This window comes from Sus scrofa, chromosome 6 (assembly GCF_054392235.1).
Source record: "Sus scrofa isolate SSC_HxYL_T2T_F1_AM1 chromosome 6, Sscrofa_HxYL_maternal_Yorkshire_Landrace_v2.0, whole genome shotgun sequence".
NCBI classification, from domain to species: domain Eukaryota; kingdom Metazoa; phylum Chordata; class Mammalia; order Artiodactyla; family Suidae; genus Sus; species Sus scrofa.
In genome coordinates this window covers 55784598-55807423 of record NC_139388.1, presented here as the reverse complement: position 1 = coordinate 55807423, position 22826 = coordinate 55784598, and the positions used below count along the sequence as shown (strand labels likewise).

The following is a 22826-nucleotide window of genomic DNA, read 5'->3' as shown; positions in this document are numbered from 1 at the left end:
CAGTGTTTTCCACCAGTCTGTCTTCATTCTTCATTCTTCTGCCTGCCATTGGTTCCTTCTAGTGAATTTATTTTAGCTATTGCATTTTGCATTCTCTTCTTAATCTTTCAGTCTTCTATTTCTTTTCTGTTTCTTGTAATTTATCGATCTTTGCTTCCAGTTTATTTTCAAGGTCTTGAATCATCTTTTCTAACATCAGTCTAAAGTCTTTTTCATGGAGGTTGGTAATCTGCAGATCGCTTAGCTATTTTTCTGACTTTTTTCTTGTTCCTTTATCCGAGTCATAATTCTCTGCCTTTTCATTTTGTAGAGCTTTTTTGTGTGGTTTCCTTTTTACAGGCAATGGGGTTGTAGCCTCTCCTGCTTTTGATGTCCCCCCACTTTGTGGCTGAAGTTGGTACACAGGGGCTTGTGGCCGGCTTCTTGATGGGAGAGACTGGTGCCTGCCCCCTGGTAGGTGGAGCTGATTCTTATCCCTCTGGTGGGTGGGGCTTTGTCTCTGGTGTGATTAGAGATGGCATGTGCCTGGGCCCGGGTCTTTAGACAGCCTGTTTGCTGATGGGTGGGGCCAGATTTTTCCAAAATGGGCACCCGTAGAGGAGCGCATGCTGACAATTATTCCTGAGACCTTTGCCTCCGCTCTCCTTCCCCTACAACAACTACAGTCACCCCCGTTTTCCCAGGAGGTCCTCCAAGAACCACAGGCAGGTCTGACCCAGATTCCTATGGAGCTTCTGCTTTGCCCCGGGACCCAGGGCACATGAAAGCCTGGGTGCACCTTTCCAGAACGGAGTGTCTGTTTCCCCTAGTCCCGTGGAACCCCTGCGCACAAGCCCAGCTGGCCTTCAGCAGCAAATGCTCCGGGGACTCCTTTTCCCAGTGCCAGATCCCTGGGTGTGGGAACCTGACGTGGGGCTCAGAACTCTCACTCTGGTGGGTGAGCCTCTGTGATACAGTTACTTTCCCGTTGGTGGCCTGCCCACCCGGTGGGTATGGGGTGGCTTATATCGTGTAATCACCCCTCCTACTGTCTTGATGTGGCCTCCTCTTTGTCTTCTGGAGTACAATATCTTTTTTGATAGTTTCCAGTCTTTTTTTTTTTTTTTTTTGTCTTTTGTCTTTTCAGGGCCAAACCCATGGCATATGGAGGTTCCCAGGCTAGGGGTCTAATCAGAGCTGTAGCTGCAGGCCTACACCACAGCCACAGCAACGCAGGATCTGAGCCACATCTGCAACCTAAACCACAGCTCACAGCAACATTGGATCCTTAACCCACTGAGTGAGGCCAGGGATTGAACCTGTGTCCTCATGGAGGCTAGTCGGGTTCACTAACCGCTGAGCCACCATGGGAACCTACCAGGCACTGTTTTAAGTGCTCTATGTGTGGAACCTCGTGGAGTGGTATTATGCAACATTTATAAGAATTAATGGAGATAATACAGGTGACGGATGATCTCTTGAAGGGCAGCGGCCCCAGCGCTTTGTTTACACCCGTGGAGGGGTGTTGTCCCTATTCTTGGTTACGCTGTGGAGCAAAAGAATCCCCGCCTCTTCCACACAGCCCACTTTGCGCCGTCCCGCTGTTGCTACATGGAGTTGAGGAGCGTAACTGTGGTCAGCCTTTGATCTGATGGCAGGAGGATTGGGATAGAGGAAAGCTGCCACAGACCCTGGAGCAAAATTTCAAGATCTTTTTATTTTACTTTCTGGCCATATCTAAAGCATGCTAGATCCACTGCAGCTGCGACCTACACCACAGCCCACGGCAACGCCAGATCCCTAACCCACTGAGCGAGGCCAGGGATTGACCCCGCGTCCTCATGATGCCACTCTGGTTTGTTACAGAACTCCCCAAGATCCTTTCCTTTAAACTGAAGTTAAGCTGGTCAATGAATCTGCTTACCTGAATGTGTTTCTGCAGAAATTTAGTAAATGCCGGCAATAGGAGAGCCGTGTCACGAGCCTTCAAGACGGGGATGTCTTTAAGGTCCCTGAAAATGGCAACAAGACACTTTCATGATGGGAAGCACATAACCTAACATTTTTTAGTTTCACCATAACTAGTGATAACAGTTTAGTGGAGTTTCTCAATATTAGTAAAATCAAAAATAAAAAATAAACCGAAGTTGAAATTAATGGCTTTAAATGTAGGAAGTGGATGTATGTGTGTGTCCAGAACCTGCTCACGTGGTGGTCGACACTGTCCTCCTTAGGAAAATAAGAAGTAGAGGATTAAGGAAGTGGATTGTATCTTCTGGACCTGTGATAAGACGTGTATAAGCAGGAGTTCCCAGGTGGCCTAGCAGTTAAGGACCTGGCATTGTCACTGCTGTAGCTCAGGTCCCTGCTGTGGATTGGGTTTGATCTCTGACCCAAGAACTTCTGCATGCCGTGGGGGGAAAAAGTGCATAAGCAATACTATGTTAATATATGTTAATAATCAATAGTGTTATATTAATATGTTAATATAGTACTGTTAATTGCTGTGTTGGTATCATATGTATGCATATAGCGTACAGCGTGTATACATATTGAACCGCATGAGCTGTGCTTCAGGGCAGGATCTTAGTCGTCTCCCGAGATGTACAGTGACCTTGGATAATGCTAAAGATTGAGCAGGTATTTCGATCTGGGTTTTGATCCTCCCATGGCTGCTGCTTTGGAAGGACTTAAAAGCATATGCCTGGTAGTCTTCGCTTGGATTTAGCTCTTCAAAATAGATCTGCCTTTGGGGCTCTGCTTCACACGCAGCTAAAATTTTCAGGGTTTTAAAATACTTTTCTGTGGGAACATATGTGATGCTTTCCCCCCCACTCCCCATACCCAGGGCATGCAGAAGTTCTCAGGCCAGGGGTCAAACCCATGCCACTGCAGTGACAACACCAGATCCATAACCCGCTAGCAACTCTATGACACTTTTAACTTTGTATACCTCGTACGATGTATTTGCATGACCTGTTTTTTAAAAAGTGTAAAGGCATGTTAAAAAATGAGGAATGTTCCTTGGCGCCTGATGAAATGGGAAAAGGAGAGGGAGGTGTTGCCAGCCTCAGAGCCTTCCCTTTGGTGAGGAAAAAGATTTGGTTCTGAGGAAAGGCAGCCCTGGGCTGTGACGGTGCTACCAGCAGAGCCTTGCAGGGGAGAGCAGCTTCCTCTGATTCTTGGACCTTGCTAAGGTTCTGGCTGTTTTAGCATTTTAAAAGATAAAGCAGAAATTCCCATAGTGGTGCAACAGTAATAATCCCGACTAGTATCCATGAGGATGTGGGTTCGATCCCTGGCCCCGCTCAGTGGGTTAAGGATCCAGCATTGCCATCAGCTGTGGTGTAGTTCGAAGGTACAGCTCGGATCCTGTGTTGCTGTGGCTGTGGTGTAGACCAGCAGCTACAGTTCCACTTTGACCCCAGCCTTGGAGCTTCCATGTGCCTTGGGTACAGCCCTAAAAAGAAAAAAGATAAAGCAGTTATCTGTAATTTACCTGCTAAAGAATCTTCAAGGTGTAATTAAGAAAAAAAAATTCAGATATAATTGACACCATATGTGACTTAACTTTTTTTTTTTTTTTTTTTTTTTTTTGATCATTGTGTGGAGCAGCTTGATGAGGGATCTTAGTTCCCAGACCAGGTATTGAACCCAGGCTGCAGTGAAAGCACCAAACCCTAACCACTAGACCACGAGGGAGCTCCCTAAGACATACTGTTTTTGTTTGCTTTTTAGGACCACACCTGTGGCATACATTCCTGGCTAGGGGTTGAATTGGAGCTGCAGCCGCTACCCTGTGCCACAGCCACAGCAATGCCAGATCCGAGCTGAATCTGCAATCTATACTGCAACACTGGATTCTTAACCCACTGAGCGAGGCCAGGGATTGAACCCACATCCTCATGGATACTAGTCGGGTTCTTAACACCCACAATGGGAATTCTGGACTTACTGTTTTAAAAAGAATAATTTAAGAGCCTAACAATTGTACCAACTCTTGCTTCCCTGTAGTAAGTTTCCAGGTGTCTTAACTGTTTACTAGGGAAGCAGGTTGAGGTTCCAGTTTCCACGGATGCCCCAGTGTCACCCGGGACAGGACAGCCAGATGGCCCCATCCCGCCTTAGCCATTAGGTGTTGAGCCCCAGGTTCCAGGAGTGGTTGGGCTCCTTGGCCTGTCCCAGTGCTAAGATGCCCTCTTGGCCCCTCAGGTGACACCCCTGCGCTTTGGGAAGGACGTCGATGGAAAATGCCACAGCCTCACGGCCTCCTACGTGCGGGCGCAGTACCAGCAGGACCCCAGCCTGCCTCACTGCCGCTTCTATGAGGTGCCTGCGGGGCAGCGCTGAGGGAGGGAGGCGGGGACCACTCACCACGGCCAACCTCCCTGACTCCTGTGTGCCCTGTCACCCTAGGAGTTTGATGTCCATGGGCGCCAGGTGCCCCTGCCGGCTGGCATCTACAACCTGGACGACCTGAAGGCGCTGGGGCGGCGCCAGGGCTGGTGCCCGTACTTCCTTGCCCGGTACTCGGTGAGGAGGCTGGCAGGGCTTGCGCAGGGGGGGCGTGCGTGCGGGTTACGCCTTCCCACCCACCTGTCCCTCTGCCTGTGTCCCCCTGTCGGTCTGTCCCTTTGTCAGTCAGTCTCTCTGAGTGTGTGTGCCTTGCCTGTGTCTGTCTTTCCTCAGTTCGCTTCTGCCTGCCCATCTGTGTCTGTCTGTCTGTCTGCCTGAGCCCCTTTCTGCACCTCGTCTCTGCGGGCCTGTCAGGCAGCACTGGGGCCGTGTGCTGTGGGCGGGGGGCAGTAGCACGAGGTGGGCGCTGGTGGCCGGGGTAACCCTGCACTCCCGGCCCCCAGATCCTCCACGCCAACGTGGTGGTTTACAGCTACCACTACCTGCTGGACCCCAAGATCGCCGACCTGGTGTCCAAGGAGCTGGCCCGCAAGGCTGTCGTCGTCTTCGACGAGGCCCACAACATTGGTGAGGAGGGAGCCAGGGCTGGGAGGCCATGCCAGCCCCTTGGGCTGCCGCCCCAGCTGCCTGCCTGAGCCCGGCGTCCCCTCCTTCCTCTTCCAGACAACGTCTGCATCGACTCCATGAGTGTCAACCTCACGCGCCGGATGCTGGATCGGTGCCAGGGCAACCTGGAGACCCTGCAGAAGACGGTGCTCAGGTGCGGGGCGCCGGCCTTTCCCAGGCCCGGTTCTCTGCCTGCCCTGCCCCCCACCCCAGGACCCCGGTCCCCGTCCCCGGCGTGTCCCCAGCCCTTCCCATCCCCCGGCTCCCCGCAGGATCAAGGAGACCGACGAGCAGCGTCTGCGGGACGAGTACCGGCGCCTGGTGGAGGGGCTGCGGGAGGCCAGCGCCGCCCGGGAGACCGACGCCCACCTGGCCAACCCCGTGCTGCCCGACGAGGTGCTGCAGGGTGAGCCCCCCGCCTCTGTGCCCGCGCCCGCCCCGCTGGGCCCCTGGCACCCCCCCTCCCCGCCACCGACCCCGGCTGAGCCCGTGTCCCCGCAGAGGCGGTGCCGGGCTCCATCCGCACGGCCGAGCACTTCCTGGGCTTCCTGCGGCGGCTGCTGGAGTACGTCAAGTGGCGGCTGCGGGTGCAGCACGTGGTGCAGGAGAGCCCGCCCGCCTTCCTCAGCGGCCTGGCCCAGCGCGTCTGCATCCAGCGCAAGCCCCTCAGGTTCGTCCAGCAGGGTGGGGGTGGGCCCGGGGCCGGTATGGGGACTAATGGAAGCCTGGGGGAGTGCGTGTCACACCCGTGGGGCGGAGGGGGCAGGTCGGGGGCTCTGGGGCCAGCAGGGGCTTGGCGGGCAGCAGATGAGAGGCAGAGGAGAGTTTGGTGGACTGTTCACGGGGGTCCCGGGGGCCGTGCAGGATGGAGGAGCTGGTGGGGTGACCAGGCCCCTGCACCTTTGCGGAAACTCATCCCACCCCAGGCCACACGGGGAGGGGAGGGAGTAGCCCTGGAGAGCGGCTTCTGATGGGCCCAGCAGGGTGGGAGCTGGCAGAAAATGCTGTGGATCCTGCCCCCCAGACCCCTGTCGCCTCCCACTGTCCCCCAAGCCCCGGGGGCAGGAGCCTCCCCTCAGTGGTCAGGGAGGTGGTGCATGGACCCGGGAGTGGGGGTGGGGCTTCCTGGGCTTTTCCTTTGCTGTTCTGCCTGAGTCAGTGGTCTTCCCTGAACCTTGGTCTCCTCCTTTGTGCCCCAGGCAGGGAGTCAGCCCCTTACTCCCAGGTTCCTGAGGTGGTTGGTTAGGTGAGAAAGCAGCCACGCCAGGAACTTAGCATCTTGAGTGCTGACAATGAGCTAAGCTACATTCCGTATCCGTGGGATCTCAATAGCGTCCTCGCCTCGCGCTGTGGATGGGGACACTGTGTCCCAGGGAGGGGAAGCCAGTGCCCAGGGCCACACAGCACTGTGGGGGTAGCTGTGACTCGAAGCCAGGCCTGTGGGGCTCCGGAGTTCCTGGCTGCTCTGCCTGAGGTTGGGCGGGGAGCCCTCGATGGGGCCTCACCTTTCACCCTGCCGTGGGAGACTTGTGAGGGCTGCGGGGAGCTTCGCCGCCTGCATGGTCCTTGAGTGCCTGATCTGCTGGGACACGGTGGGGACTGAGACAGCCCTGGCCCTGCCTTCCTGGGGTTCACAGTCCAGTGAGAGAGGGACGTGCCAGGGCTGGGATGGGGGGAGGCCTGGGGGCCCAGGGAACATAGAGGGGCACCTGGTCGACCGTGGAGGAAAGGAAAGGAGGTTCAGGAAGCGGGTTTTAAACCTGACTGTCTGCCTGACACCAAAGCCGTGCTGCTGCTCCACAGCCTCTCCCTGAAGGGTGAGAGCCTTGAGTGGCCCTGTGTTGTGTACGGGCTGTTGCTGGACACAGTGTGTGCGAAGCTCCGGGAGTGTGTGTGAGATTGTCTCCCGAGTGTGTGGGACTCTCACGCTGTGTCGCTGAGGGTGGCGAGCGTGGCTGAGACACTGAGAGAGGACCTGGGAGGGAGCAAATGGTGATGTGGCCGTGTGGGGTTCGTGCAGTGACTGTGGGATTCTGGGCGTGCTTGTGGGTTGCCCCTTCTGACCAAGAACCTGCTCATGAGCATGTGGCCCCCTGTGACGTGACCCTGTGACTCTGAGCTGTGTGATTATTGCTCCGAATGTGCCCTCGTATGGCCGTGGCCCTGTGGGATGTGGGGGACACAGAGGGGACTGAAGCAGACCCAGGCCCCGCCCTCATGGAACTTCGGGCAGCTGGGGAGATGGCACCTGGGCCCGTGCTCTGCTGGAGGGGAGGGGGCTGCTGGATGTGCCTGAGCTGGTCACTGTCGCCCCTCACCCCATCCTCCACCCCCCCACCCCCCCTCCAGATTCTGCGCCGAGCGCCTGCGCTCCCTGCTGCACACCTTGGAGATCGCGGACCTTGCTGACTTCTCCCCTCTCACGCTCCTCGCCAACTTTGCCACCCTAGTCAGCACCTATGCCAAGGGTAAGCGCCCCTTCCTGCCTCTGCCGGCCCCGGCAGCTGGAATCGGGATCTCCGTGGGGTTGCCCGTGGGACTTGGACGAGCAGGACCTTGTAGGGCTGGGCTCCGGAGTTTGCGCTTTATTTTGAGGGCAATAGGGAGCTACAGACAGTTCTTGAGTGAGCGAGCCTCGTGCTCAGATTTGTGTTTTTCAAGCTCCTCTCTGGCTGCAGGGTGAAGAAGGGTGGGGCGGGTGGTGGCGTGACATGAGGCCAGAGAAGTTCTGTGGGGTCAGCTGGCCCTGGGGGGCATGGTAAGGAGCTGGTCCGTCTGCTCCCAAGGGCATTGAGGAGCCACAGCAGGTGCCATGCAGGGGAGAGGCAGGGTCACTTGGTGCTTTGGAATGATTCCTCTGGCAGAGCTGGGCCAGGGCGGGAGGAGAGAAGATGCGGGGCTGGAGAGAGACCTGGGAGGTAAAGAGGCCGGGAGGCTGGTGCTCAGGTTGCCAGCTTGCAGAGAGCAGGGCAGCGTCGCAGAGGCTTCGTCGCTCAGCATTGCCTCGCCTTCCTCAGCTTTAAGCTGGCCAGGGGCTCAGCCTAATCCCCGGGGATTACTCCTGTGTCCAGGAAACTAGGTCAGGCCTGCCCGCGGCCCTGCGGCCAGCCGGTCTGGGCAGGGCCTTGGCGGGGGGTGACGGCCGTCCCCCTATCCCAAGGTCGATCAGCGGCAAGTCCCCTGGAAGCCGCCTGCTGCGTCCATCCCTCCATTCACCCTGTCTTCCCTTGGGCTGTCTCGCTCCTCCCTCCCCCCTGGCAGTCTCTTCCCTGGAACAGCCTCCCCGTCTTCTTCCTCTGCCCCCACTGCCGCCACCTCACCCGTCAGTTCCTGGCTCAGGAGAGAAGCCCCCTCCTCCCCCAGGAAGCCCCTTCTGGCCCCCAGGCTGGATCAGGCCCTCTCCTCTAGGCTGCCCTGTCCCAGCCCTCCCCACCCAGAGAGGTCACTCTACGGGACAGGTCAGTGTCCCCATCACTGGACTGTGAGCCCTGAGAGGGCAGGACCAGGGCTGTTTCAGTCCTGCTGCATCTCCAGCATAGGCTTAGGTGCAAAAGACTTGATTTTGGGTTGTTTTAATTTTTACTAAGTGAAGGTGTGTGGATTCATTCATTCATGTATTTGTTCAACAAGTGGGCCAGGCCGGCACTGGGGCCAAGTGGCAGGAATCCAGAAAGACCTCATTCCTGACTCCCAGAACTTATATTCTAGCGAGAAGACAGGTAGCAGAGATGCAAACACAAGTCAGGAATTAATTCCAGGAAGTGGTTGTTTTCATGAGAAACAAACATGTCTCCATGGTGGAGCAATGCCTGCAGTGGCTTTTCTGAGAAGCTGACATTGGAGCTGAGTTGCAAATGACCGCATGGAGCCAGCTTGGGAAGCTTTCCGGGCAGGGGGACCAGTGCAGAGACCCCGGGGTGGAATGAGCTTGGTGATTTGAGCAGTTAGGCTGGAGGCCCAGGAGAACGGAGGAAATGGGGTTGGTGTGGAAGGACCCCACAGACAGTTCCGGACCCTGGGAGGGGTTTGGGGGGCTGTGGGGGGCTTCTGAGCAGGGGAGAGATGTGACCTGATTCAGGATTTCCAGGGTCCCCCTGGCCGCTGGGAGTGGAGAGGCCAGCGCAGTGGTCCAGGCAGAAGGGGATGATGGCCGGACTGGGCAGGGGCTGGGGGAAGGGGTCAGAGGGCAGACTTTGGAGGTAGAGCTGGCCGGCTTCCTGATGGCTTAGAGAGGTGGTGGGAGAAAGCTCGAGGCTTTGGCTCGAGTGGCGGAGAGGGGAGAGTGAGGGTGAGCCTTTGTGCTCCCGGCCTAGGGTCCCCTGGGCGTGTTTGCACAGGTGTCGGCCTTGGGGAGAAGCGGGCAGGTTGGGGTGTATTTTGGACTCAGGTGCGTGGGTTTGGGGTTTGGGCTGTTGGTAGCTGGTCCCATTCACCGAGGAAGGTGGGCAGGGGGGACTGGGGTGGAGGGAGACATTGGGGGTGGGGGGGTGGCCGAGTGGGCATGGTCATGACTGGTGCCCCCTGTAGGTTTCACCATCATCATCGAGCCCTTTGACGACAGGACCCCAACCATCGCCAACCCCGTCCTGCACTTCAGGTGAGACCTGACCCCAGAGAGGGTATGAATGGACCACAGCGGCCCCCGCTCCTCAGCCTGGACCCCATCACCCTTGTCTGCTCCTCACAGCTGCATGGACGCCTCGCTGGCCATCAAACCCGTGTTTGAGCGCTTCCAGTCTGTCATCATCACATCTGGGGTGAGGCCCCTGGCCCTCCACCTGGGGTGGGGGTACCCTGGTTCCTGCCCAGTCCTGCTAAGATCCCTCCTGCTGTCCCTGCTACAGACGCTGTCCCCACTAGACATCTACCCCAAGATCCTGGACTTCCACCCCGTCACCATGGCAACTTTTACCATGACGTTGGCCCGGGTCTGCCTCTGCCCCATGGTGCGTGGGGAGGGTGAGGAGATGAGGGAGGGAGACGGGAGCGAGGGCAGGAGAGCTTGACAGCTAAGGGCATGGATTCTGGATTCAGCCAGACCTGGGCTTGACTGTGACTCCCCAAGCCTCAGTTTTCTTATCTGTGAAATGGGAATGTCCCCTCCCTGCCCTCCTAAGGGGGTTGGGTAGGGGGGTTAGTGAAATAGTGGGTGTGAAAGGCTCTTATGGCCTAGGCCCTGCTACTTGGTTAATGTGGCTTTGCCCTTGCTGTGACGCTGGTAAGTGACCCTCTACTCCGCCTCAGTCCCCTTCCCTGTAAAATGAACATCATAACATGGCCCTCAGTCCTGTGTCAGAATCCCTGGGCCGGATGTGTTTTAGAATTGAGAATTTTCCAGACTGCATATGTAACACTCCCACTAGGGTCTGGACAAATCCCTCAGCGAAAATCATATTTCAGGGAGTTTCTGTTGTGGCTCAGCTGTTAACGAACTCAACTAACATCCATGAGGACACAGGTTCAATCCCTGGCCTTGCTCAGTGGGTTAAGGATCCTATGTTGCTGTGAGCTGCAGTGTAGGTGACACATGTGACTGAGATCCCACGTTGCTGTGGCTGTAGTGTAGGCCGGTGGCTAAAGCTCCGATTGGACCCCTTGCCTGGGAACCTCCATACGCCGTGGGTGTGGCCCTAAAAAGACAAAAAATAAATCATATTTCAGCAATTTTTTTTTTTTTTTGGTCTTTTTAGGGCCATACTCACGGCATATGGAGGTTCCCAGGCTAAGGGTCGAATCAGAGCTACAGCTGCTGACCTACACCACAGCCACAGCAACACAGGATCCCCACCCACTGAGTGAGCTTGGGGATCAAACCCGCATCCTCATGGACACTAGTCGGATTTACTTCTACTGCGCCACAACAGGAACTCCTCAGCAAACATTTTGACGAGTCAAACTAAGGACTTAAATCAGGTCTCTGGGCAGGGCAGGTTTTGCTGCCGTATGAGTTTGTGCCAAACTGAAAGATTGGGAGTTCCCAGGCATTTTGGCTTTGGGATTGCCCTTCAGGGGTCGTGGCCTGGTGCTGACCAGCTAGCATGTCGTGCTTCTGTGCGCTTGCTGGTGGGGTGGCACCAGTGACCAAGATGTGAGAGGTGGCTTCCTGGAGCCGACTGGCCGGAGGTCAGGGCTACGTGGAGGGTAACGCTGGTGAGACACATGGTCAGACATGGGTTCAGTTCCATCTCTGCAGGTTATTTGCCATGTGACCTTGGGCGGGTGACACGCCTTTCTGTGAGCCTTAGGTCATTCGTCCGCACTGTGCAGATAACAGGGTAGCTGAGGGTTCCTTTAGTGACATTGTGTCTCTAAAAAACGTAGAACAGCGCCAGCGGGCAGCCGGCACTCACATGCTGCAGTGGTCGCGCTGCTTTGCTTATTGTGACCTCTCTTGCTCTCTCCAGATCATCGGCCGTGGCAACGACCAGGTGGCCATCAGCTCCAAATTTGAGACCCGGGAAGATATTGGTACGCTGCCCGAGGTGGGGGTGGTTTGTATGGTTCCCAAGAGGGGAGGTGTATCAGTCAGGATGGGCTAGGTCATGATGCAGTAACAAACACCCCACTCACAGTGGCTTGATGCAGAGATTTCTTGTTCCTCACGGCCATGCCATCGTGGGTTGCTGGCGGCCCGACCCACACCACCCCATTCTGGGACTGTCCATTATTAGACACATCACTGCAATGGCAAGATACGACAGTAGGGACCATGGTGAATTGTGCACTGGCCCAAGAAGGTTCTCACCTGGAAGTGCACCTGGCCCTTTCTGCACTCAGTTCATTGGCCGTGGCAGGTCGCCTGGTCACAACGAACTTCAGGGAGTGGGGGTGCAGTCCACCCACGAGTCTGGCAAGAGGTGTGCAATGTGGGGTCTCTAGGAACCCCAAGTTCAAGGCAAGGCATTAGGGAAGCTGTGAGAGGGTGCAGGGAGGAGGACCCCGGCCAGGAGCACATCTGACCTCTGACCCCTCCCAGCGGTGATCCGGAACTATGGAAACCTCCTGCTGGAGATGTCCGCTGTGGTCCCCGATGGCATCGTGGCCTTCTTCACCAGCTACCAGTACATGGAGAGCACTGTGGCCGCCTGGTACGAGCAGGTACGCCCAGCGCCCCACTTCCGGAAGGCCTCTCTCAGCACTTGGCTCTGTTCCTCTGTGGGTTGGCTTCACTCTTGTGTTTTAAGTGGTGACATGTCTCATAGGTGACAGGAGAGTATATAAAACACATATGGACTGTCTGTACCCCGTGTCCCCTGCCCCCACCTCCAGGTTAAGAACTGAGATGTGAGCAGCCTTGCTGGGCCCCTCCTGCAAAGGCGGGCCCTCCAGGGGAGGTGATCACAGCCCACCTTCTGTGTGCCTCGTTCCCTCTTTGCTCTTTTGGGGGTTACCTGTGACTGCATCCCTCCTGGTAGACACTGGGTGGCAGGTGTGGCTCTAGCTGGGTGCTGTGCCCTTACAGGAAGGTTCTGGATAATGAAGGCTGGACAGAGACTTGGGGTAAAAAGCCTGCCTGAGCCCTTTCTGGGGAGTCCCTGTGGACGTGGTCACGGGGCTCATCACAGCTGGGCACCCAACAGGATCTGGGTGGGGCGGGCACCCTGTCGGTTTTGAGTGTGCAAGGGGCCCAGCTCTCCGGTGAGTTGGAGCAAGCACTCGTTTGCGGTGAGAGAGTGAACTTGGCTAAGGGAGCACTGCGGATGGTGGGGGCGGGGGAACCTCATCCACTCACCACCAAGCCCTTCGCCTTGTCCTGGGACCAGGCTCTTTGCACACAGCGGGAGAGCTGGCCGTCAGCCACCTGAGCCTCACGTCCTGAGTGCCTCTTGTGTCCTATTTAAGAAAACTTTGCCTAGCCCGGGTCACAGAGGTGGTCTCCTGTGCTTCCTTGGAGAAGCGCTGTCATTTTAGCTTTCACACCTAAGCTCTGCCAGGTACCTTGGGTGCATCGTTGTGTGTGATGCAGAACGGGGGTCAAGGTTCATTTTCTTCTCATGTGGAAATTGAGTTGCTTTTGTTGACTGAAAAGAGCTCTCCCCACTGAGTGGTGTGACCCTCTGTTTTGTCTCACTGGTCCATCTGTGCATCTGCCCTTGATCAGGACCACACACCTATTATCATGTCAAATAGGAGGTCTCAGGGCAGCCTCCGATGGGCTCTGCCTGGCCTACATCAGCCTCTCCCCCAGTCATGAGCTGTGGGGGACATCCGAATTGGCCATTGAGCCGCTGTCCCCCTTGTCCAAAAGACGGGGATGTTCCCTACCTGGATCACAAGCAGTGTGGCTGGACAGTGCCACCACCCTGCCCCAGTCTCTGATGGGCAAGCCGAGACCCAGGGTGACAAGTGGTCTGTTGCATGGGAATCGGTGGCAGAGCTGAGTTTAACCGGGACGCCCCTGTCCTTTAATCTTTCTGCCAACCTGCACCCTGACCTCCCTGGTGTCCCTCCCTAGGGCATCCTTGAAAACATCCAGAGGAACAAGCTGCTCTTTATCGAGACTCAAGATGGGGCTGAGACCAGTGTCGCCCTGGAGAAGTACCAGGAGGTGGGTATTATTGGGGGGGAGGGCAGGGAGATGCTGAGAGTCCAGGGTGGAGAAGGGCCAGAGGAGACAGCTCTGAGGTGACGCGTCTCGCATCTTGGCCTCCCCCCTCCAGGCCTGCGAGAACGGCCGTGGGGCCATCCTGCTCTCGGTGGCCCGAGGCAAAGTGTCCGAGGGAATCGATTTTGGTGAGTGGACCAGGCTTTCCCCTCCCGAGGGCCTGCCTGGAGCTCCGGCCGTTTCTGCTTCCCCGGGGACCACCCACCGCCCACGGCCTGGGCTCACCCGGGGGCCTGCCCTCCCTCCAGCCCTGGGCCGCACTGACGCCCCCTCGCCCCCCGCCCCCCAGTGCACCACTACGGGCGGGCCGTCATCATGTTCGGCGTGCCCTACGTGTACACCCAGAGCCGCATTCTCAAGGTGAGCAGTGGGAGGAGGCGGGCTTCCGTCGGGCCTTCCCCTGGGGTCTTGTGCGGCGTGAGGAAGGGACGTCTCCCCTCTCTGCACCCGCAGGCGCGGCTGGAATACCTGCGGGACCAGTTCCAGATTCGAGAGAATGACTTTCTTACCTTCGACGCCATGCGCCACGCGGCCCAGTGTGTGGGTCGGGCCATCAGGGGCAAGACGGACTACGGCCTCATGGTCTTCGCTGACAAGGTGAGGAGTCGGGCCCGGCTGGGGGTGCCCGGGCCCCCCTCCCACGGTCCTGACACCTGGCCTTTCTCCCGCTCAAAGCGGTTCGCCCGGGCAGACAAGCGGGGGAAATTGCCCCGCTGGATCCAGGAGCACCTCACAGACGCCAACCTCAACCTGACCGTCGACGAGGGGGTCCAGGTTGCCAAGTACTTCCTGAGGCAGATGGCACAGCCATTCCACCGGGTGAGCCCTGGGCGACCGAGCTCCTCTTACAGGAGGGACCCTGGCTTGCTTTCTCCTTGAGCCCCAACACCCCCCGCCCCTGACAGGTTTGTGTGCGCCCATGTGCCAGGCCTGGGGGCTGCAGAGGTCAGCGTGCGTCCAAGGGGCCTCTGGAAAGCCGGTCCTGCTCCGCCTTGGATGCAGCCCCTCTGCCGGCCTGTCCTCTGTTGACAGGAGTGGTCCGCTCTGCACTGGACATGTTTCCAGATTCAAGCATCCTGTCCCGTGGCCTCAGGCGGGCCACCTCCCTTCACTACTGGCTGCGGCGTGGACCCTGGGTCGGGATGTGCGGCAGCCATCTGACCTGCTTTCTCCCTCCCCTGCAGGAGGACCAGCTGGGCCTGTCCCTGCTCAGCCTGGAGCAGCTCGAGTCAGAGGAGACGCTGCGGAGGATAGAGCAGATCGCGCAGCAGCTGTAGCATGAGCCAGGCGGGGCCGCCAAGGTGTGCGCATCATGCCCAGTCTTACCTGGCCCCGGGGAGGTGCTGGAAGGTCAGGCGTGCATTTTGGCTGCCACATCCACAGCCTTTAATGGCAGGAGAAAGGACAGTGGGAGGCTCCCCTTCCCTCCCCACCCTCTCCCATTCCTCCCGAGATGCTGCGGCCGCGTGGTCTTGTCGCCTTTATCGAGGGCCAAGGTCCTGGGTGCTGGCGCTGAGGGTCCGGGAAGCCTCACTTAGGTGCCGGCTGGAGAACTGGAAAGAGGCACGGGGGGTAGGTGGGTGAGTGAGGCCCGGACCTAACTCTGCTCCAGCTGCCACTAGGGCTACTCCCTGGCAGCCTGGCCGCCACTGGCTGTGTCACTCATCCTCCTGTCCCCACCTCTCCCGCCTCTGCCCGGATAACCCATCCAGGCCCCCGTCCTGGGGTCCTTTCCCGTGCCATCCCCCCCTTCCCTTGCCTCTGGGCCCGACCTCGTGGTCCCCCACTCCCTCCTTGCCCCAGGGACCCCCCTCACCGGGAGCCCAGTGGCCCTTGGCCCATCCACGTTCAGCACGTTGAGGGACACGGCTCTCTTCATCCTGGAGGAGGTGGGGCACCCGTGAGTCTGGGCGTGTCGGGCTCCTGTCCTGGGGCAGACTCTCCCGCACAGGGGTGCTTGTATGTGTTGCGGGGGAGACGGGAGCCGTGGAAGGTTCTTGAGCAGGACAGGAGGGCTACAGAGGGGGCGTCTGTCCAGGCTCTCCCCCACCTGATCCCACACTCACCCCGCTGCCCCTGCCGCCGCCTCCCCTCGGAGCCGGGAGACCAGCTTCTCGCTTCCCCGCCGGATGGACTCCCGGAGCTTGGAGAAGGAGCTGCTCCGCCGAAGCCTCTGGGAGGGGGGCGCCAGTCAGTCCTCCCATCCAGCCGGTCCACCCCCCGATCCCCCGGGAGCCGAGCGAAGCCCCTCCTCACCTGCTGTTCTGCACCCCCGGCTGTGCCTGTTTTCGGGGCTCCTAGGGAACAGATGAGGACATGGTAGTGGGGACCCTGAGCAGCCTCCTGGGGGAGGGCGGGACTGGGGGCTCACCGAGGGGCGCGGGCAGGTCCTCCCTGCGGAGGATTTCTTTGTACAGCTCTTCCGCCTGCTGGTACTTGTTCTGCTTCAGGTAGGCTGAGGCCTGCGGGGAGGTGAGGGCCTGGGTGAGCTTGGCTCAAATCTGGGAGCTTCCCAGCCCCCCCCTGGGAGACACCTGGGCTCACCCTACACTCCAGGCCTCAGCCTGCAGCAGAGTGGGCTCGGCGCCCGACCCCACCGCTTCCCCCAGGGCAGCTGCCTCCCTGGCTCAGAGCAGGAGCCTGCTCCCCCTCGACCTTAAGCCACACCTGTCTTTGCCTCCGTGTCCTCGTCTGCAGAATGGGGCGGCAGGAGCACCTACCTCGTGGGGCCCTTGAAGAGATGGGCAGTACAGGGCAAGTGCTAGGAAGGGGTCTAGCTCAATAAATGCGCTCATCTGCTCCTGGCTGGTCTCCGCGGCTGCCTCGTCGCCTGGCGCTGACCTCTGGGCTGAGCAGCCTTGCCTGCCAGGGCCCAGCTCGGAAGCCGAGTCTCACGGGACCCCTCCAGGGCCGGGCAAAGTCAGGTATCCCACCCTCGAGCGGACGCCGGGCCCTGGCTGTCCCCCCACCCCCAGGGGGGGAGCGCACTCACCAGGTTGTTCTTGGTCTTGGCCACGTTGGGGTCGTGGGGCCCCCCCAGGGCCTCGTAAATGCTCAGGGCCCGGGCGTAGTGCCGCTCCACCTCCTCGAACTTGCCCTGGTTCTGGCAGAGCAGGGCCAGGTTGTTGAGCTGCTTGGCCACATCCGGGTGGTCGGCGCCCAGGACCTAAGGGTCACGGGGTCACATGTCACTGGGGTCATCCAGGGCTGATGGGCCACATGATGCCAGTGGCTGGAATGAGGACCACGTTCACGAATCGGTGACCACAGGACCTCTGTGGAAGATTCTAGGAGGTCGGAGTGGGAGACAGGGGCTGCACCATCAGATGGGATTAGTCAGGTCAGAGATCATGGGGGTCCAGAACCTCATGATTATACGTCAAGGATGGGGTTGCACTGGTCACCTGGGGTTGGAAGATCAGGAGTGGGGTTGGGAGCTCAGGACTGGGGGGGAGGGGGGCCAGGAGGCGAGTCGCAAGAGGAGGGGGTCAGAGCCAGGAGTCAAGGCCCAGTGGAAGTCATGGTAGGTCAAGGGTGGTGGGTCAGGGGATTGAGGGCTCTGGGTGCAAAGTGGGAGGGGCCCAAAAGGTCAGAGGTCACCGGAGCAAGCAAGGGTCCTGCCGAATTGAGTGTTTCAGGATCAAATGGGAAGGGCTACACAGGACAGGGGCTCCCAGGGAGCAGGACCTTCTCACGGATCTCCAGGGCGCGCTGGCACAGGGGCTCCGCCTCCCGGTAACGCCCCCGCTTCCCGTAGAGGACGGCCAGGTTGTTGAGGGTGGCGGCCACCTGGGGGTGTGGGGTAGGCAGGTCAGGGGTCAGAGGCCCACAGCGCACAGCCCTCCCTTCCTCCGGGGCCCCCGCTCACCGCCGGGTGCTCAGGGCCCAGGGTCTGCTCCCGGATCTGCAGGGCATCGTGGAGCAGGTCTGTGGCCTCTTTGTACTTGTTCTGGTCCCTGTGGGGCGGCCCAGGGGTGGAGGCGGTTAGGCCAGGCCGGGTAGCAGGGCCATGGGCTGGGCTGATCCAAGCATGGGGGGCACCCTTTGGGGGTCCCTTCTGGGTGTTCCCACACCTCCCAAGTCTAGCTTGGGGTCCCTGCCGCCCCCCAGTCTCTTCTCCACTCTGGTGGCCAGGCTGACTCCTCTTTGCCAGGATCTCTGGCCTTGCCAGATCCCTGACCCCTTTCCCTGCCACCATCCCAGGTGCCCATGCTGGCAAGGCAGGAGACCAGGGCTCCCCCTCTTCTACCAAACAGGCCCTGCCCTTCCTGCCCCCTCCAGCCGTAGCGGCCCCAGCCCTTACCGGTACACTAGCGCCAGGATGTTGAGCATGGTGGCCACGTCAGGGTGGCAGTGGCCTGAGCTCCGTTCGAGGTCCTCTAAGGCCTGGCGGCACAGTGGCACAGCCACCTCATAGCGGCCTTGCCCTGCATACTGGATCACGAGGTTGTGCAGGGTCCGAAGGCGGGCAGGGATCTCGTAGCCACCCTGCTGGGCTGCGGCGGCCCCCGCTGCCTCAGGACCTGGGGGTGCCACGGGCGCCAAGTCACTGCAGGCCTCCTATCCCTCCAGCCCCACGTGAGGGGACACAGACACCCCTGGGACCACAGGTGTCTACCCGGCTTGTGGCATGTAAACACGGGAGCCACCTGGCTTGAGGGACTGTGGCCACAGCCATCTGCTTTAGCCTGACATGGCGCCTCAACCTTCCCCCCCCGCCCCCGCAGAGACCTTGGGGTCCAGCGAACCCGAGTTCCCTCCCAGGGCAAAGCTCCCCACACCCACCTTTCTCCTCCTCACTGGGGAACAGGGAGGCCAGGCTGTCTCGGCGAGGCGGGGACTCGGGCGGCTGCAGAGAGGACAGGAAAGTGGGGCGTCTTGAGGCTGGGGACTTTGTCGCGAGACTGGGTCCTGAATCTCGGGGCTTGAGGGAGGGGGTGGTCAGGAGCCTCGGGGGTCTGCTGAGGGCCTGGGCAGGATCTTCAGGCTTTTGGGGGCAGCTGGCCGGCTTTCACAGAAGTTCTAGCAGGTCTGGGGATTGGTGGGGGGGTGGGTGCTGTGAGGCTCTGCAGAGGGTCTAGGGCACTCGAGGCTTCATGAAGGGCTGGGGGCTGTCGGGTCTCTAAGGAGCGGGGTGCCCAGCGGACGGCGGCCCCCCGAGCACCTGGCTCTCTGCAGGCAGGTCGTACTGCCGCAGCTGCCCCAGGAACTCCAGGTGGCTCTTCTCCTCCTCCAGCTGGGCCACAGCCTCTTCACTGGCCCGCAGCCGCCGCTGCGTCTCCTCCAGCTCCTCCCGCAGCCATGTGTTCTCCTGGGCCAGCCGCCGGGTCTGTGCTCGCAGCCGCTGCTTCTCGGCCTCCAGTGCACCCATGTGTGCAGACAGGGCCAGCAGCACCTGCAGGGGGTGGGGGCAGCGAGTCAGAGGACTGGTTCCCACCCAGCCCAGGGCCTCAAGTCAAACCAGAGCACCCCCACTGTCTCCAGGATCCCCCAGATTCTGAGAGGCTCGGGTGGGGCTCCGGCAATGCTTAGAGGCTCCCAGGGCCATGCCCCACCATGCCCCGGACCCTTCTGATCTCACCCAGACCCACAGGTTATGGTCAGGGACACTTCGCGTTCTGCCCACGGGACCCCAAAGTCTCCCCAAGACCACAGTTCAATGGAAAGGGCCCATGTGGTTCAGGGCTCCCCCGGGGCACATAAGGACCCCCCCCCACACACACATACACAAAGCAGCCCAGGGATCCCACTTGGGACTAGAGCCTCCGCTCCTGGGCTCGGCCTCCCTCTACCCTGGCTGCCCCCCCTGCATACCCGGCCCCCGCCCGCTGAGTCACGTTCCCCAGAGTTGGCCCCTCGTACCTGGGCCTCGCCCAGCCCCAGCTCGATGGCCTCCAGTGCGTGGCTCACCACCTGCTGCTTTTCTTCCAGCAGCTCCAAGCCAGCCACGGGGCCCTGTCCCGCCAGGGCCTCCGCCAGGTGCCCAGCCAGGCCATGGTGCTCTGCCCGTAGGGCCTCCAGCCCCTGCACAACTTGCCGCGTCTGCCGCACCAGCTCCTCGGGGCTCAGGCGCTCTGGGCCCAGCCCCAGGCCTCCAGGGGTGGCCACCTGCACGGACATGGCTGCTCCTAGGGGTGACCAGGGTTGGGGGATCACCGCCAGGGCCTGGCAAGCCAGTCCCTCAGCCTCCATGCCATCTGGGCCACTGGTCCCCTCCCAGCTGTCACCCCATCTGCCCATCCCAGCCAGACCTCTGCCTCCGTGCTCTCTCACCCCAGCCAGCACCCTGTCCCGTACCCAGCCCGGCCAGCCCACAACTGGAAACTCGTCTCCCTCTCTGCCCAGAGCCCTGCCCGAGAGCAACCCCCAAACCTCACTACGTATCATCCACCAAAGGAGGGCAAACGCCCCCCCCCCACCAGCCCTCAGCTCACCTGGCCAGCCCTCTCCACCCCTGGGACCCTGGCTACCCTGGCCTGGGACTCCCAGCCGTGTGGCCTGGGACCAGAGGTGCCTTCCCCTGCTGGGCGTGTGGGGCAGGACGTGTGGAGGCGGCTGCCTCTCTGTGAGCTCATTCTCAGGGTGTTTTTGTTGGGAACCAGTCAGACCACTGGGGGTGGGGTGGTGCGGGAGGAGAGGGCCGAGGGGCTGGGGTGCTGGAAGCAGAGGAGGGGAGCTCAGGGAGGGGGCCCCACGTGGTGGCTCCCAGGGCCCGAGGAGCTGACAGACCTGGAGGAAACCGGCTCCACCCTCCACTGCAGACAGGCCCAGCCGGCCCAAGGCGTGTTGGGACACACGTGGGGCAGGCGTGGCCTGTGGGTGTCACACTGGCCGTGTCACAGCTGGGGGGTCTCTTACGTCAGACTTTATGGGGTTGTACATGGGTGACAAGGTCAAGGACACAGCCAGTGATGGTGCTTGTGGGGCACACGTGCGTGCACACACACACACACACACGCTCCCCTCTCAAACAGACCTCAACACATACACACTCTCCTTTCACATATATATTTTTTTTGGGGGGGGGGTTTGAACCTACCACATGCAGAAGTTCCCAGGACAGGGATCGAACCTGAGCCACAGCAGTGACAACACTGATCCTTAACCAGATGAGCCACTAGGGAACTCCTACCCTCCCTTCTTCAAAACACAGTGCGATACACATTCTCTCCTAAAATATAACACACGTTCTCCCCTTGTTCAAATACAACATACCACACACACACACACTCTCCCAGAAATATGCGTCCGCAACACCTCTCAGAAATACAACGCAGTTAGTGTACATTCTCTCAGAAATAGGACACACACTCTGTACACACACTTTCTCTTAAAAATACCACTCAACACACATCCATATTTTCCCTTCAAAATACAACCAAGTGCAACACACTCACACAGGCACACACACACGTACCTTCTTTTTTGAGAGAGAACACACGCACAGCCCCCTCCGAGAAACACAACCCAACGCACAGGTGTACCTTCCTTTCAGAAACAGAAGCCAGCACACGAAGAAGCTAACCCTCTGTCTCCTCCCTCACCTGCAAAACACAAGCAAATCCCTCCCATCTGGCCTGACTCCTGGCACTGCTGCCCACGGTAGAACACACTGCCAGGATTCACTGTGGACCCGTCGCCACCTTCCCTGCTTCCTCCATCGCCTCCCCAACCCCACCCCTGGCCGGTCCGGCTAAGGATTCATAACGCCTGCACAGATGCACACACAAATACACCGAGAGCTTCACACCTGGGTGTGCAAATGACCTGAGCCCAGACTCTTAACACTGTTGCAAGTGCGTGCCATGGTACAGACAGCCGTGGAAACGCACAGGTAGTGCCATGCTCTCCGCACACAGCCCCTCCCAGGCTTACTTTGCTCAAGCCGCGGCGCCCACCAGAAGCAGCGCTTTTGGCACCGGCACGCGATCACACCCACTTAGACCTCGAGTAAGGGAAGGCATGTAATCCTGCAGGTTTTCCACACTGCAGCCCCTCCATCACCATCGGTCGTTCTCTATGTATACACGTGTTTGTGCATTTACCAATCTCTATGTAGTACGTTCGTGTGTGTACGTATTTCACACCCACACCATACTTAGTCGTGCAATTCACATGCAAGCCACAGAAATGGTCAACCTCACAGCCACGCGAGTTCGTTGAGCCAACCACAACCATCATTCACACAAGTTTGTGGACATGTACAATCTCAGACAGCTGTGCCCCGCCCAGTAACAGTCACAGTGACACGCACGGCTCGACCTCATCACTTGGGCTGTTCTCTGGGTCTACACCAGCTCCCACGGTCTACACCAGCTCCTGCGCTCAAAGGCCCCTTCCCGGGCTCGGCAAGGTGCACACAATCACACAGCTGACAACGACCATCACGGACACATCACACCCCACACATCCAGCCTGTGCCCCACAGGGCCCACCTGGCTACCGCTCCATCCGACGGGCAGAGAGACAACCACAACCACACAACCTCTTGGTCACACACTTAATCCTATAAACAGTTCAACTCCCTGCCCCACACCCACACACACACACAGCGTTACAGAACACAGACGTCGTCCGCATTTTCACATCGCTAAGCTTCAGAGCATTCGCGCAGTCCCTCTGCCCTCATAGGCCATCTCCTGTACCCACACCTGTACCCACCTGTACCCACAGCCTGACATCATCTCATACACCTGAGTTTCAGACGCCATCTCTCAAGCGCAAGCACACATTCGGAGGCAGGAGAGCCTCATCGTGGCCAGTGCCCCCAAACCACACCTTACCCTTGGCCGGCGGTCCAGCCCGGCGCACCCAGCTTCACCACCAGCCCGCCCGAGGCCGAGCCGTCACAAGGGCCCCCCCACTCCTCCCCCAGGCCCCGCCCCGCCCTCGCTCCTGTTTACCTGCGCCCGGGGCAGGGGGCACGGCCTTAGCTGGGCCTCCAGACCCTGGGGAGTCCCAGGGCGGCGGCGCAGTGAGTGTCCAGGAGCCGCAAGGCCCGTCCGCGTCGCCAGACCAGCGGGCCCAGGGGTGCGCCGGGCCCAGCTCACACCTTCCGCCCCCGCCTCCATCCTGGGGGCTCCCGGGACTCCCATTCCGCACTCCCGGCGCCCACCTGACTGCAGACGGCTCGAGGTCCGGCTTCACCGCGCTGCCTCCGCCCGCGTCCCGCCCGCCGCGCACGCCCAGCCGCTCGCAGCTGAGCCCCGGGTCTCCGGCC

The 22826-nt window shown here is 59.6% G+C and overlaps 2 protein-coding genes and 1 non-coding gene across 35 annotated transcripts in view; 2 read left to right on the top strand and 1 right to left on the bottom strand.

Moving 5' to 3' along the window:
- Positions 1 to 16410, top strand: part of ERCC2 (ERCC excision repair 2, TFIIH core complex helicase subunit) — a 23079-nt gene extending 6669 nt beyond the window's left edge. For 2 of the 27 annotated variants that reach the window (XR_014806344.1, XR_014806348.1), the window contains exons 6-24: positions 4192 to 4308; positions 4396 to 4512; positions 4839 to 4962; positions 5059 to 5155; positions 5274 to 5407; positions 5503 to 5671; positions 7351 to 7469; positions 9529 to 9598; positions 9689 to 9758; positions 9846 to 9947; positions 11406 to 11469; positions 11978 to 12099; positions 13457 to 13549; positions 13662 to 13734; positions 13896 to 13966; positions 14060 to 14203; positions 14282 to 14425; positions 14791 to 16056; positions 16170 to 16410. Coding sequence is in view for 7 of the 27 variants with exons in the window: in XM_021094545.2 (XP_020950204.1) it covers positions 4192 to 4308; positions 4396 to 4512; positions 4839 to 4962; positions 5059 to 5155; positions 5274 to 5407; positions 5503 to 5671; positions 7351 to 7469; positions 9529 to 9598; positions 9689 to 9758; positions 9846 to 9947; positions 11406 to 11469; positions 11978 to 12099; positions 13457 to 13549; positions 13662 to 13734; positions 13896 to 13966; positions 14060 to 14203; positions 14282 to 14425; positions 14791 to 14883 (1923 nt within the window). In the remaining 20 variants the exon portion in view is untranslated. Of the gene's footprint in view, positions 1 to 339; positions 454 to 4191; positions 4309 to 4395; positions 4513 to 4838; positions 4963 to 5058; positions 5156 to 5273; positions 5408 to 5502; positions 5672 to 7350; positions 7470 to 9528; positions 9599 to 9688; positions 9759 to 9845; positions 9948 to 11405; positions 11470 to 11977; positions 12100 to 13456; positions 13550 to 13661; positions 13967 to 14059; positions 14204 to 14281; positions 14426 to 14790 lie in introns of all 27 variants that reach the window. The other 25 variants (XM_021094545.2, XM_084961170.1, XM_084961168.1 and 22 more) reach the window with 21 other exon arrangements.
- On the top strand, positions 1880 to 2009 carry LOC146402389 (small nucleolar RNA SNORA33). Its single transcript, XR_014808749.1, has one exon. It is a non-coding gene; the product is annotated as a small nucleolar RNA SNORA33 (small nucleolar RNA).
- Positions 14969 to 22826, bottom strand: KLC3 (kinesin light chain 3). Of its 7 annotated transcripts, none has more exons than XM_021094551.2 (13): positions 22510 to 22826; positions 19469 to 19734; positions 18771 to 19001; positions 18392 to 18455; positions 17910 to 18129; positions 17475 to 17562; positions 17294 to 17395; positions 16599 to 16772; positions 15978 to 16068; positions 15863 to 15903; positions 15673 to 15779; positions 15423 to 15486; positions 14969 to 15159 (listed from the first exon to the last, which is right to left on the bottom strand). In XM_021094551.2, exons 2-13 carry the CDS (start codon positions 19724 to 19726, stop codon positions 15088 to 15090), a joined length of 1512 nt encoding a protein of 503 aa, XP_020950210.2. In that variant the 5' UTR covers positions 19727 to 19734; positions 22510 to 22826; the 3' UTR covers positions 14969 to 15087. The 7 variants fall into 7 exon arrangements, with proteins under 7 accessions (XP_020950210.2, XP_020950208.2, XP_020950209.2 ...); XM_021094549.2 differs by having other exon boundaries at positions 22722 to 22826; XM_021094550.2 differs by lacking the exon at positions 22510 to 22826 and adding an exon at positions 20041 to 20171.